At 45.2% G+C, this 14,583-nt stretch overlaps 1 protein-coding gene across 2 annotated transcripts in view; it reads right to left on the bottom strand.

Moving 5' to 3' along the window:
- Positions 1 to 14,583, bottom strand: part of LOC138681618 (dihydroxyacetone phosphate acyltransferase-like) — a 258,128-nt gene that overhangs the window by 217,139 nt on the left and 26,406 nt on the right. The window contains exon 2 of one of the 2 annotated variants that reach the window (XM_069769275.1): positions 5,579 to 5,770. In XM_069769275.1, the coding sequence (XP_069625376.1) occupies positions 5,579 to 5,770 (192 nt within the window). The remainder of the gene's footprint in view (positions 1 to 5,578; positions 5,771 to 14,583) is intronic. The other variant, XM_069769276.1, reaches the window with a different exon arrangement.

Genomic DNA, 14,583 nt, shown 5'->3' on the forward strand with positions numbered 1-14,583 from the left:
GGACCTCATCAATTCCCTCAGGAATGACTAATAGGGAGATTATCTCCTGATGTGATGGAGACACAGATAGCGTGAAAGGAATGGTTTGGTGGGTAATCTGTGAAGGTAGTGTTGATCCATTTACCACTCGAACGGTTACTGGCATGGCGAGCATCACCAAGGGTATTGCGTGACGCTGGGCAAAAGCGGAAGACATAAAGTTACCCTCTGCCCCAGAATCCACGCATAGCTCGACCATAAGAGTGGATGGGCCTATGGTAATTGTCCCCTTGAAGGACAACTTTGAGGCAAATGTCGCCGTGTCTAGTGTACCTCCTCCAACTGCCACTAGACGCTGACGTTTCCCCGACCGCTGAGGACCCTTGGAGGCAAGGTGTCCTGACTGCTGGCAAACATGACGGACCTTATGTGCACGGGCAGACTGAAACTTGGATCCCGCTCGTGTCACCTCTAAGGCCTCATGTGACTCGGATGCCTGGACTGGAGATTCCAAAGGTTTGGCGAAGGTGGGAGCCAGCCGAAACCTCTGCCTACACTGGGCTCGCTCCAACCTCCGCTCGTTAAAACGGAGGTCAATACGAGTAGAGACAGTTATTAACTCCTCCAATGTGGCAGGAATCTCCCTAGTGGCCAGAGCGTCCTTAATGTGGTCAGCCAGGCCCCTCCAAAATATGGGGATAAGGGCTTTATCCGACCACTCCAGCTCGGAAGCTAAAGTACGGAAGCGGACGGAAAAATGGCTGACCAAGGACTCACCCTGAGTTAATGCCAGTAGTTGGAGCGCTGTGTCATGGGTGACTTGAGGTCCTAAAAAGACCTTTTTCAGAGTGCTCAGGAACAGAGCACTCTGCACCACATGATCACCACGCTCCCACAGCGCCGTAGCCCACTCCAACGCCCTGTCCGACAAAAGAGACACAATAAATCCCACCTTAGCCCGCTCTGTAGGAAAACGTGCAGCCAGGAGCTCGAGGTGAATAGAGCACTGACTCACGAATCCCCTACAAGTTTTGCTATTTCCAGAAAATTTTTCTGGCAGCGGGAGGCGAGATAACGTCGGAACAGGGGTGGCAGTGGACAAGGTTGCTGCAGCCACGCTAGCAGCCTGTACAGCAACTGCGGTAACATCCACAGCTGAGGTTGAGCTCTTGAGAGCCGCCAACCTACCCTCCAGCTGCTGGATATACCGCAAAGATTGCTGAATGTCCGCCATTTACTAGCCAGACCCTGGCGCTAGTATTCTGTTAGGGCTAGCGGAACGCACCGAGTAAATAGAGATGTTTATTGATATTGGTGCGTTCGCAGCCCGGGGTCCACCGTGCAGGAGTACCTGCTGCTAGCAAACGGCGGAGCTATATGGCGGTATAGACTAACTCAGTTAATTCACTGAGTAGCCGTGAAAGGAAAGCACTGTGCCCTGTTAGACTCCACAGAGGCACAGGCTAACTGCCCAAACAGAGAGCAGTCAGTGGTCACACAAACACACAAAACTCCTCGCCGGAGGAGCCAGCATTCTAGGGGCTTATTTCAGCCGGGTCCCTGAATACACTCAGACTCAATCTCCTCGCTGGAGGAGCCAGCATTCTAGGGGCTGATTTCAGCCGGGTCCCTGAACACACATACATGTGACCACACTGGCGCAAAGCACATAACATAAGACAATACTAGCGCATGGCCGTGCGGTCATGCGCAGTTTATATAGTTGCAGCACAGGAAGCTGCTACTGAAGTTTTTTCCCTTTCAGGACCTTCCAGAAGGACCAATGGAAAGTGCTGCAGTACCTGAGCATGTTTTGCCCTTTCAGGACCTTCCAGAAGGACCAATGGAATGTACTGCAGCACCTGAGCATGTGACCGAACATGTGGCCCTCGACCTCCAATGGGAGACCCTGCCCTGGGCATGCTCAGTGTGAGTAAACAAGGACTTAGTCCCAGAGAGGCTCGCTGGCCGCAGATCAGTGCAGGGTACCATAGGAAAGCCAGAAAAGGCAGTAGTGACCCTATGCACCGAATCAGCCCCAGCGAGACGCTGGGAGCGACGTCTTCGCTGAGCAGAGCCCACTGCGGCCGATACCGAATGGGAGACCGCAGCAGACACGGATCGAGATTCCCGCTGTGCAGCAGAGGAAACTCGACTCCTAACACGCAGTCTATAAAGGCTTCGGACAGAGTGACGCTCCCACCGTTATATTATAGATTGTCTAAGGGGTACTTCCGTCTTTCTGTCCTCAACTTCCGTAACGGAAATCCTGCGTCGCTGATTGGTCTCGGCAGCTGCCTGTCATGGCTGCCGCGACCAAACAGTGATGGGCACAGTCCGATTAGTCCCTCCCCTACTCCCCGGAAGTCAGTGCCCGGCGCCCGCTCCATAATGCCCTCCAGTCACCGCTCACACAGAGTTAATGCCAGCGGTAACAGGCCGCGGTGTAACGCACTCCGTTACCGCTGCTATTAACCCTGTGTCCCCAACGATTTACTATTGATGCTGCCTATGCAGCATCAATAGTAAAAATGTCATGTTAAAAATAATAAAAAAAACAAAAAACCTGCTATACTCACCATCCGCCGCCTTTCCCGCTCCTCGCGACGCTCCGGTGACCGCTCCATGCAAGCGGCAAATTCCGGTGGCAAGGATTGTATGCGACAAGGACATGCCATGACGTCACGGTCCATGTGACCGTGACGTCATCACAGGTCCTGCGCTCATACCAGCCCTGGGACCGGACGCTGTCACTTGCAATGGAGCGGTCACCGGAGCGTCCCGAGGAGCGGGAAAGGCAGCGGATGGTGAGTATAACATGACTTCAACGGGCCTTCGGAAGGTGAGTATATGTTTATTTTTTATTTTAAGTCTCTATACTATGTGTCTCTGTGCTGTATACTCTGTCGCTGTGCAATATACTACATGGCTGGGCAATATACTACGTGGCTAGGCAATATACTATGTGGCTGGGCAATATACTACGTGGCTCTGTGCTGTATACTCTGTCGCTGTGCAATATGCTACGTGACTGGGCAATATACTGCGTGACTGGGAAGTATACTACGTGACTGGCCAATATACTACGTGGCTGGGCAAAATACTACGTGGCTGGGCAATATACTACATGGCTGGGCAATATATTACGTGGCTGGGCAACATACTACGTGGCTGGGCAATATACTACGTGGCTCTGTGCTGTATACTGCGTCGCTGTGCAATATACTATGTGACTGGGCAATATACTACGTGACTGGGCAGTATACTACGTGACTGGCCAATATACTACGTGGCTTGGCAATATACTACATGACTGGGCAGTATACTACGTGGGTGGGCAATATACTACATGGCTTTGTGCTGTATACTCCGTCGCTGTGCAATATACTACGTTACTGGGCAATATACTACGTGACTGGGCAATATACTACGTGACTGGGCAATATACTACGTGGCTGGGCAATATACTACGTGACTGGGCAGTATACTACGTGACTGGCCAATATACTATGTGGCCCTGTGCTGTATACTCCGTCGCTGTGCAATATACTACGTGACTGGGCAATATACTACGTAACTGGGCAATATACTACATGGCTGGGCAATGTACTACGTAACTGGGCAATATACTACGTGACTGGGCAATATACTACGTGATTGGGCAGTATACTACGTGGCTGGGCAATATACTACATGGCTGGGCAATATATTACGTGGCTGGGCAACATACTACGTGGCTGGGCAATATACTACGTGGCTCTGTGCTGTATACTGCATCGCTGTGCAATATACTACGTGACTGGGCAATATACTACGTGACTGGGCAGTATACTATGTGACTGGCCAATATACTACGTGGCTTGGCAATATACTACATGACTGGGCAGTATACTACGTGGGTGGGCAATACACTACATGGCTCTGTGCTGTATACTCCGTCGCTGTGCAATATACTACGTTACTGGGCAATATACTACGTGACTGGGCAATATACTACGTGGCTGGGCAATATACTACGTGACTGGGCAGTATACTACGTGACTGGCCAATATACTATGTGGCCCTGTGCTGTATACTCCGTCGCTGTGCAATATACTACGTGACTGGGCAATATACTACGTAACTGGGCAATATACTACATGGCTGGGCAATATACTACGTAACTGGGCAATATACTACGTGGCTGGGCAATATACCACGTGATTGGGCAGTATACTACGTGGCTGGGCAATATACTACGTGGCCCTGTGCTGTATACTCCATCGCTGTGCAATATACTACGTGACTGGGCAATATACTACGTAACTGGGCAATATACTACATGGCTGGGCAATATACTACGTAACTGGGCAATATACTACGTAACTGGGCAATATACTACGTGACTGGGCAATAGACTACGTGGGCTGTGCAATATACTACGTGACTGGCCAATATACTACGCGGCTGGGCAATATACTACGTGGGCTGTGCAATACACTGCGTGACTGGGCAATATACTACGTGACTGGGCAATATACTACGTGGACATGCATATTCTAGAATACCCGATTATCGAGTGGGCGCCGGGCACTGACTGCAGGGGAGTAGGGAGGGACTAATCGGACTGTGCCCGTCGCTGATTGGTCGCGGCAGCCATGACAGGCAGCTGCCGAGACAAATCAGCGACGTGGGATTTCCGTTACAGAAGTTGAGGACAGAAAGATGGAAGTACCCCTTAGACAATTATATATATAGATGGCTGCTATATACTATGTGGGCAGTGTCATATACTATGTGGGCAATGTTATATACTGCATGGGCTGCGTTATATACTACATGGCTGATATATACTATACTATGTGGGCTGTGTTATATACTGCGTGGCCTGTATTAACGCATCAGGTATTCAAGAATATGTCGTGGCCTGTGCTATATACTATGTGGCTGCTATATACATACATATTCTAGAATACCCGATGCGTTAGAATCGGGCCACCATCTAGTCTATTATAATGATTTATTTTGTCGGCCCTTAAATAAAAAAAAAACTATACAAGTTTGGTATCTGCATACTTATACTGACCTGGGGAATCATATTGCCAGATCAGTTTTACTATATATATATATATATATATATATATATATATATATATATATATATATACAGTATATATATATATATATATACAGTATATATATATATATACAGTATATATATATATATATATATATATATATATATATATATATATATATATATATATATATATATATATAAACAAACAACATTGTGGGTTGCACTTTTTTGGCAATCTCACCGCAATTTAATTGTTTGCACGTTTTCCAGTAAGCAAAGTGGCAGAATGAATATGGAAAATTGTTTGTTGGAGTGAAAAGGTTAATACAGTACATTAATCTACTAATATACTTCTCAGTGGAAAACAGTCCTGAGAACTGTATAACTGAAAAACTGTCTTTCACTCCATAGCAACCAATCACTGTTCAGCATTGACTGAAATGAAAAAGAAATTGAAGAAATGATGCACTGTGATTATAAGGGGAGATACAGGTAGTATCCTCAAGAATGTGGTTCTGCAAACATGTTTAAGCTGCCCACCTGTTTAACGATGTGCTGCAGATTTTCAGAATCCATAACAAAAGACTTAAGGGCACTTGAAGTACATGGAGTAAGATTCTTATAAACAACTGGTGTAAAACTCTTCATAGCATATCGGAGATCACTTGAATTACGTCGCTCTTCCAGGATATCTTCAAATACTTCTTCTAGGTTTCCTGATATTTCCTTCTGCTGCAAGAAATTAGGAAGATCAATAACTACACACATAAAACAAAGTACACCTATCCATTTCTCTATTCAAATGCTAACACCGCCAGAAAAAGTAATAATTATTGATGCAGTCATGGAAGACAAAGTCGGTATTAGAAGTGCTTACCATAGCTCCCAAGTCAAGTTCCACCTCTATAACACATGTACCAGGTACTACGCTACTGCATTAGCACAAATCTATAATTGCTACTATATTAACTTCTGGGGCACTGAGGGAACAGCTATCTTGTGCTTGCTTGATAAAGGCTAAAGTGTAGCTGAAAGACCACATTTTCAGGAAATACAATAAAACTTTTGGTATCTACTTTGGTCCTGCCATCTTCTCTCCATATACAGAGTTTACAAGTTTGATAGAAGTGAATGAAACACGTGTGCACCAGGGCTGTGGAGTCGGTAAGCCACAGTTGCGACTCCGACTCCTGGATTTTATCGGCTCCGATTCCGGCTCCGACTCCTTCATAAATGGCCAATTCGTAAGAATAAATTTACTGTTGTCAAATATTAACATCGGGCTTATTCAGTTTCTCACCATCATATAAGTAATCAGGCCTCTTAGAGCAAAAACTATATTTATTAGAATACAATTAGAATATAGCAAATAACTTTTATAAACTTTTCTAAACTCTTGTAAGTAAATATGCAATAAACACTGTTATGCAGTTAATAAGAAGAAATCTATAAATTTGTCCTCAGAAAAAGTATTGCCTCTGTCAGATCCTCCTTCATGGATGCCCTCAAATCTGATCTAATTATTTTGAGAGCAGAGAACAACCTCTCTACACTAACTTGGGTTGGTGGCAAAGCAGTAACCACTCGGGCAACATCTCTGACAATGTCAGGATACAGAGGAATCGCTTGTTGCACTGTTATTTTTGATGAACGGTCAAATTTCTCAATTTCTTTTAGTGCACATGAAAAATTCTGCTGGAATGTACTGGCTGTGTTCTTTGATGGGGATTATTCTTCTATGCGGGAACGCTTTGCACGGTCCTTGTGATCCAAATATTTTTCGAAATTAAATTCTTCATCAGTTGATGAGGGTGAAGATGTGGTAGGACGACCAAATTCTTCTTGTTCCTCCTGACTGTTCTGCAACCCTTTCATCCTTACTGCTATCAAGCAGAGCTTCTTTTCCTTTAGTTAGCTGTTGATCATCTAGAAGAATCCGATGCATTGGGTCTTCATAAACAGCTGCCAAAAGAATGTTATTTTGTAATAGTAGCTCCTCTCTCCGTTTCATTGATGTAGCAATGCCACTTGCAATTAACCCTCCTCTTTGGGACAGGCGAAACATCAGTTTCTTCCACTCCTTTAAGAAAATACCTGGAGTTAAGTCCTCTGCTTGTAACTTTTTAGTCACCGTAAATGGGTGCTCTAGCAATTTTTCCAGCTCAGTCACCTGATTCCACTGACTTTCATTTAGCATCAGTTGAGGGTTAGCCATGTCTACAAGAAAGGTTTTCAGTTCAACCAAGCGCTGAATCATTAAGTGAGTACTGCCCATCGTGTGGCTTTATCAATAATTGCCCCTTTTCCAGCACGTCTCTTCAAAATTGAGTCAACTTTAGGGGTTCTGTGTTATGATAGGCAATTCAGTATCACTATGGACATGGAGCTCAGAGCACATACAGTGATCTAACAATAACCCAAAATAATAGAACGAGCTCTGAGACGTGGGAACTCTGCAGACCGCAATCCCTGATCCTCTCCAAACACAACTAGAGGCAGCCGTGGATTGCGCCTAATGCTCCCTATGCAACTCGGCACAGCCTGAGAAACTAACTAACCTGAAGATAGAAAAAATAAGCCTACCTTGCCTCAGAGAAATACCCCAAAGGAAAAGGCAGCCCCCCACATATAATGACTGTGAGTAAGATGAAAAGACAAACGTAGGGATGAAATAGATTCAGCAAAGTGAGGCCCGATATTCTAGACAGAAAGAGGATAGGAAAGATAACTTTGCGGACTACACAAAACCCTAAAGAAAACCACGCAAAGGGGCAAAAAGACCCTCCGTACCGAACTAACGGCACGGAGGTACACCCTTTGCGTCCCAGAGCTTCCAGCAAAACAAATAGACAAGCTGGACAGAAAAAATAGCAACAAATAGCAAAGAAGCACTTAGCTATGCAGAGCAGCAGGCCACAGGAATGATCCAGGGAAACACAAGTCCAACACTGGAACATTGACAGGAAGCATGAATCAAAGCATTAGGTGGGGTTAAGTAGAGAAGCACCTAACGACCTCACCAGATCACCTGAGGGAGGAAACTCAGAAGCAGCAGTACCAGTTTCCTCCACAAACGGAAGCTCCCTGAGAGAATCAGCCGAAGTACTGCTTGTGACCACAGGAGGGAGCTCTGCCACAGAATTCACAACAGTACCCCCCCCTTGAGGAGGGGTCACCGAACCCTCACCAGAGCTCCCAGGCCGACCAGGATGAGCCACATGAAAGGCACGAACAAGATCGGGAGCATGGACATCAGAGGCAAAAACCCAGGAATTATCCTCCTGAGCATAACCCTTCCATTTAACCAGATACTGGAGTTTCCGTCTTGAAACACGAGAATCCAAAATCTTCTTCACAATATACTCCAATTCCCCCTCCACCAAAACCGGGGCAGGAGGGTCAACAGATGGAACCATAGGTGCCACGTATCTCCGCAACAATGACCTATGGAAGACGTTATGTATGAAAAAAGAATCTGGGAGGGTCAGACGAAAAGACACAGGATTAATAACCTCAGAAATCCTATAAGGACCAATGAAACGAGGTTTAAACTTCGGAGAGGAAACCTTCATAGGAATATGACGAGAAGATAACCAAACCAGATCCCCAACACGAAGTCGGGGACCCACACGGCGTCTGCGATTAGCGAAACGTTGAGCCTTCTCCTGGGACAAGGTCAAATTGTCCACTACATGAGTCCAAATCTGCTGCAACCTGTCCACCACAGTATCCACACCAGGACAGTCCGAAGACTCAACCTGTCCTGAAGAGAAACGAGGATGGAACCCAGAATTGCAGAAAAATGGCGAAACCAAGGTAGCCGAGCTGGCCCGATTATTAAGGGCGAACTCAGCCAAAGGCAAAAAGGACACCCAGTCATCCTGATCGGCAGAAACAAAGCATCTCAGATAGGTTTCTAAGGACTGATTGGTTCATTCGGTCTGGCCATTAGTCTGAGGATGAAAAGCCGAGGAAAAAGACAAGTCAATGCCCATCCTACCACAAAAGGCTCGCCAAAACCTCGAAACAAACTGGGAACCTCTGTCAGAAACGATATTCTCTGGAATGCCATGCAAACGAACCACATGCTGAAAGAACAATGGCACCAAATCAGAGGAGGAAGGCAACTTGGACAAGGGTACCAGATGGACCATCTTAGAAAAGCGATCACAGACCACCCAAATGACTGACATCTTTTGAGAGACGGGAAGATCTGAAATAAAATCCATAGAGATATGTGTCCAAGGTCTCTTCGGGACCGGCAAGGGCAAAAGCAACCCACTGGCACGAGAACAGCAGGGCTTAGCCCGAGCACAAATCCCACAGGACTGCACAAAAGAACGCACATCCCGCGACAGAGATGGCCACCAAAAGGATCTAGCCACTAACTCTCTGGTACCAAAGATTCCAGGATGACCAGCCAACACCGAACAATGAACCTCAGAGATCACTTTATTTGTCCACCTATCCGGGACAAACAGTTTCTCCGCTGGACAACGATCAGGTTTATTAGCCTGAAATTTTTGCAGCACCCGCCGCAAATCAGGGGAGATGGCAGACACAATTACTCCTTCCTTGAGGATACCCGCCGGCTCAGATAAACCCGGAGAGTCGGGCACAAAACTCCTAGACAGAGCATCCGCCTTCACATTTTTAGAGCCCGGAAGGTACGAAATCACAAAGTCAAAACGGGCGAAAAACAGCGACCAACGAGCCTGTCTAGGATTCAAACACTTAGCAGACTCGAGATAAGTCAGGTTCTTATGATCAGTCAATACCACCACGCGATCCTTAGCTCCTTCAAGCCAATGACGCCACTCCTCGAATTCCCACTTCATGGCCAGCAACTCTCGGTTGCCCACATCATAATTCCGCTCAGCAGGCGAAAACTTCCTGGAAAAAAAAGCGCATGGTTTCATCACTGAACAATCAGAACCTCTCTGCGACAAAACAGCCCCTGCTCCAATCTCAGAAGCATCAACCTCGACCTGGAACGGAAGAGAAACATCAGGCTGACACAAGACAGGGGCAGAAGAAAAACGACGCTTCATGTCTTGAAAAGCTTCCACAGCAGCAGAAGACCAATTGACCAAATCAGCACCCTTCTTGGTCAAATCGGTCAATGGTTTGGCAATACTAGAAAAATTGCAGATGAAGCGACGATAAAAATTAGCAAAGCCCAGGAACTTTTGCAGACTTTTCAGAGATGTCGGCTGAGTCCAATCATGGATGGCTTGGACCTTAACAGGATTCATCTCGATAGTAGAAGGGGAAAAGATGAACCCCAAAAATGAAACCTTCTGCACACCAAAGAGACACTTTGATTCCTTCACAAACAAAGAATTAGCACGCAGGACCTGAAAAACCGTTCTGACCTGTTTCACATGAGACTCCCAATCATCCGAGAAGATCAAAATGTCATCCAAGTACACAATCAGGAATTTATCCAGGTACTCTCGGAAGATGTCATGCATTAAGGACTGAAACACTGATGGAGCATTGGCAAGTCCGAATGGCATCACTAGATACTCAAAATGACCCTCGGGCGTATTAAATGCAGTTTTCCATTCATCGCCTCGCCTGATTCGCACCAGATTATACGCACCACGAAGATCAATCTTGGTGAACCAACTAGCCCCCTTAATCCGAGCAAACAAATCAGATAACAAAGGCAAGGGGTACTGAAATTTAACAGTGATCTTATTAAGAAGGCGATAATCTATACAAGGTCTCAGCGAACCATCCTTTTTGGCTACAAAAAAGAACCCTGCTCCTAATGGCGATGATGACGGGCGAATATGCCCCTTCTCCAGGGATTCCTTCACATAACTGCGCATAGCGGTGTGCTCAGGCACGGATAAATTAAACAGTCGACCTTTTGGGAATTTACCACCAGGAATCAAATTGATAGCACAATCACAATCCCTATGAGGTAGGGCATCGGACTTGGGCTCATCAAATACATCCCGGTAATCAGACAAGAACTCTGGAACCTCAGAAGGGGTGGATGACGAAATTGACAGAAATGGAACATCACCATGTACCCCCTGACAACCGCAGCTGGACACCGACATGGATTTCCAATCCAATACTGGATTATGGGCTTGTAGCCATGGCAACCCCAACACGACCACATCATGCAGATTATGCAACACCAGAAAGCGAATATCCTCCTGATGTGCAGGAGCCATGCACATGGTCAGCTGGGTCCAGTATTGAGGCTTATTCTTGGCCAAAGGCGTAGCATCAATTCCTCTCAATGGAATAGGACACTGCAAGGGCTCCAAGAAAAACCCACAACGCTTAGCATATTCCAAGTCCATCAAATTCAGAGCAGCGCCTGAATCCACAAACGCCATGACAGAATATGATGACAAAGAGCAGATCAAGGTAACGGACAGAAGAAATTTTGACTGTACCGTACCAATGGTGGCAGACCTAGCGAACCGCTTAGTGCGCTTAGGACAATCAGAGATAGCATGAGTGGAATCACCACAGTAGAAACACAGCCCATTCAGACGTCTGTGTTCTTGCCGTTCAACTTTGGTCAAAGTCCTATCGCACTGCATAGGCTCAGGTTTAAGCTCAGGTAATACCGCCAAATGGTGCACAGATTTACGCTCACGCAAGCGTCGACCGATCTGAATAGCCAAAGACATAGACTCATTCAAACCAGCAGGCATAGGAAATCCCACCATGACATCCTTAAGGGCTTCAGAGAGACCCTTTCTGAACATAGCTGCCAGCGCAGATTCATTCCATTGAGTGAGCACTGACCATTTTCTAAATTTCTGGCAATATACCTCTATCTCATCCTGACCCTGACAAAGAGCCAGCAAATTCTTTTCTGCCTGATCCACTGAATTAGGCTCATCGTACAGCAATCCGAGCGCCAGGAAAAACGCATTGATATTACTTAATGCAGGATCTCCTGGCGCAAGAGAAAATGCCCAGTCCTGAGGGTCGCCGCGCAAAAAAGAAATAATAATCAAAACCTGTTGAACTGGATCACCAGAGGAACGAGGTTTCAAGGCCAGAAATAACTTACAATTATTTTTGAAACTCAGAAACTTAGTTCTATCTCCAAAAAACAAATCAGGAATAGGAATTCTTGGTTCTAACATAGATTTCTGATCAATAGTGTCTTGAATCTTTTGTACTCTTGCCGAGAGCTGATCCACAAATGAAGACAGACTTCTAATGTCCATCGCTACACCTGTGTACTGAACCACCCAAATGTCTAGGGGAAAAAAAAGACAAAACACAAAGCCAAGAAAAAAAAATGGTCTCAGAACTTCTTTTTTCCCTCTATTGAGAATCATTAGTACTTTTGGCTTCCTGTACTGTTATGATAGGCAATTCAGTATCACTATGGACATGGAGGTCAGAGCACATACAGTGATCTGACAATAACCCAAAATAATAGAACGAGCTCTGAGACGTGGGAACTCTGCAGACCGCAATCCCTGATCCTCTCCAAACACAACTAGAGGCAGCCGTGGATTGCGCCTAACGCTCCCTATGCATCTCGGCACAGCCTGAGAAACTAACTAACCTGAAGATAGAAAAAATAAGCCTACCTTGCCTCAGAGAAATACCCCAAAGGAAAAGGCAGCCCCCCACATATAATGACTGTGAGTAAGATGAAAAGACAAACATAGGGATGAAATAGATTCAGCAAAGTGAGGCCTGATATTCTAGACAGAACGAGGATAGGAAAGATAACTTTGCGGTCTACACAAAACCCTAAAGAAAACCACGCAAAGGGGCAAAAAGACCCTCCGTACCGAACTAACGGCACGGAGGTACACCCTTTGCGTCCCAGAGCTTCCAGCAAAACAAATAGACAAGCTGGACAGAAAAAATAGCAACAAATAGCAAAGAAGCACTTAGCTATGCAGAGCAGCAGGCCACAGGAATGATCCAGAGAAACACAAGTCCAACACTGGATCATTGACAGGAAGCATGAATCAAAGCATTAGGTGGGGTTAAGTAGAGAAGCACCTATCGACCTCACCAGATCACCTGAGGGAGGAAACTCAGAAGCAGCAGTACCAGTTTCCTCCACAAACGGAAGCTCCCAGAGAGAATCAGCCGAAGTACCGCTTGTGACCACAGGAGGGAGCTCTGCCACAGAATTCACAACAGTTCTGGCAACAGTAGCCAATTTTGTCACCTTGCCAATCAGTGCAGCAGCATGTCCTTCTTGCAGACTGTCTCTTATAGCCAGCTGTAGCGTATGCACAACACAGCGCATGTGATGAATGAAAGAACGTATTGATACAGGAAAGAAATATATCTTGGTACCGTGTTAGCCAGTAGATAGAAAAATATTTAGAATTGAGAGTCCTCAGCGGTTGATACCTTTTAATGGCCAACTGAAAAGATGGTAATAAATTGCAAGCTTTCGAGACTACATACGTCTCTTCATCAGGCACAGACTAAAACAAATTCTGAAGAATCACATATTTATGCACAACATAGTATAGAAGAAAAAAAAAGGAAAAAAAAAAACATGGATAAGCCAGGTGACATGAAGCAGAATTACCATGGGTGATAAACAGTTACGTCCATAAATATTGGGCCAATTCTTAGATAAGGATTGTTTTATTGTCCTGTGTTTGGGAATTAGATTCTCCTTTTTGCATTTAGATAGGAAAAAAATGTCGCTGTCACAGGACAATAAAACAATCCTTATCTAAGAATTGGCCCAATATTTATGGACATAACTGTTTATCACCCATGACGTATGTAGTCTCGAAAGCTTGCAATTTATTACCATCTTTTCAGTTGGCCATTAAAAGGTATCAACCACTGAGAACTTATTGACACAGTTTCAACAAGATCATCTAAACTATCATGTTGCTGTTCATCTGAAGCAACTTCAGTTTGCTCCTCAGTTAAAATACTGTGTTCCTCTATTTCAAACATTTCTGTGTCTGTGGACCCAGAATGTTCTTCTAGCTGCTGATCACCATCATTACTCTCATTCATTAGCTTAATAGTACTTATCATATTTGAAGCATTGTCAGTTACGACAGAAAGAACTTGCTCTTTTTTAAGTTCATAGTCTTGCAGAACCTTTTCCACCAAGACCTGGAGAAACTCACTGGTGTGATGAGCTTTGGTGTCTTTTACTGCCAATGTCTTGGTAACTATTTCATTTTTGTTACAAACAAATCGGACATTGATGGCAAAATAGTTCACTCTGTGACGTGTGCAGGCATCCATTTTAAGAAACAGAAAGCGTCCCTTGAGAGTTTTTTTTAAGTTCTTCCTTTTGTTTAAAAGCTTCTTCGATTACTAATTTTCTAATACTCTCTCTCTCCAGAGAAACACCAAGCTTGTGGGCCATTTTCCCATTCAGACACATAAAACCTGGTCGTGAAAATAATGAAATAGGCACACTATCCTTTACAACAAGCTCTATGATCTGTTTTTTTAAATGTATCTACTGTCATTGTCACAGTAACTTTGTCACTGACAAAATATCTTGCAACTGATGGCTGCAAAGTTTGGCTGGAAGAGCTGGGCACTGGTTCATT

Source organism: Ranitomeya imitator, chromosome 5 (genome assembly GCF_032444005.1).
Source record: "Ranitomeya imitator isolate aRanImi1 chromosome 5, aRanImi1.pri, whole genome shotgun sequence".
Lineage (NCBI taxonomy): Eukaryota > Metazoa > Chordata > Amphibia > Anura > Dendrobatidae > Ranitomeya > Ranitomeya imitator.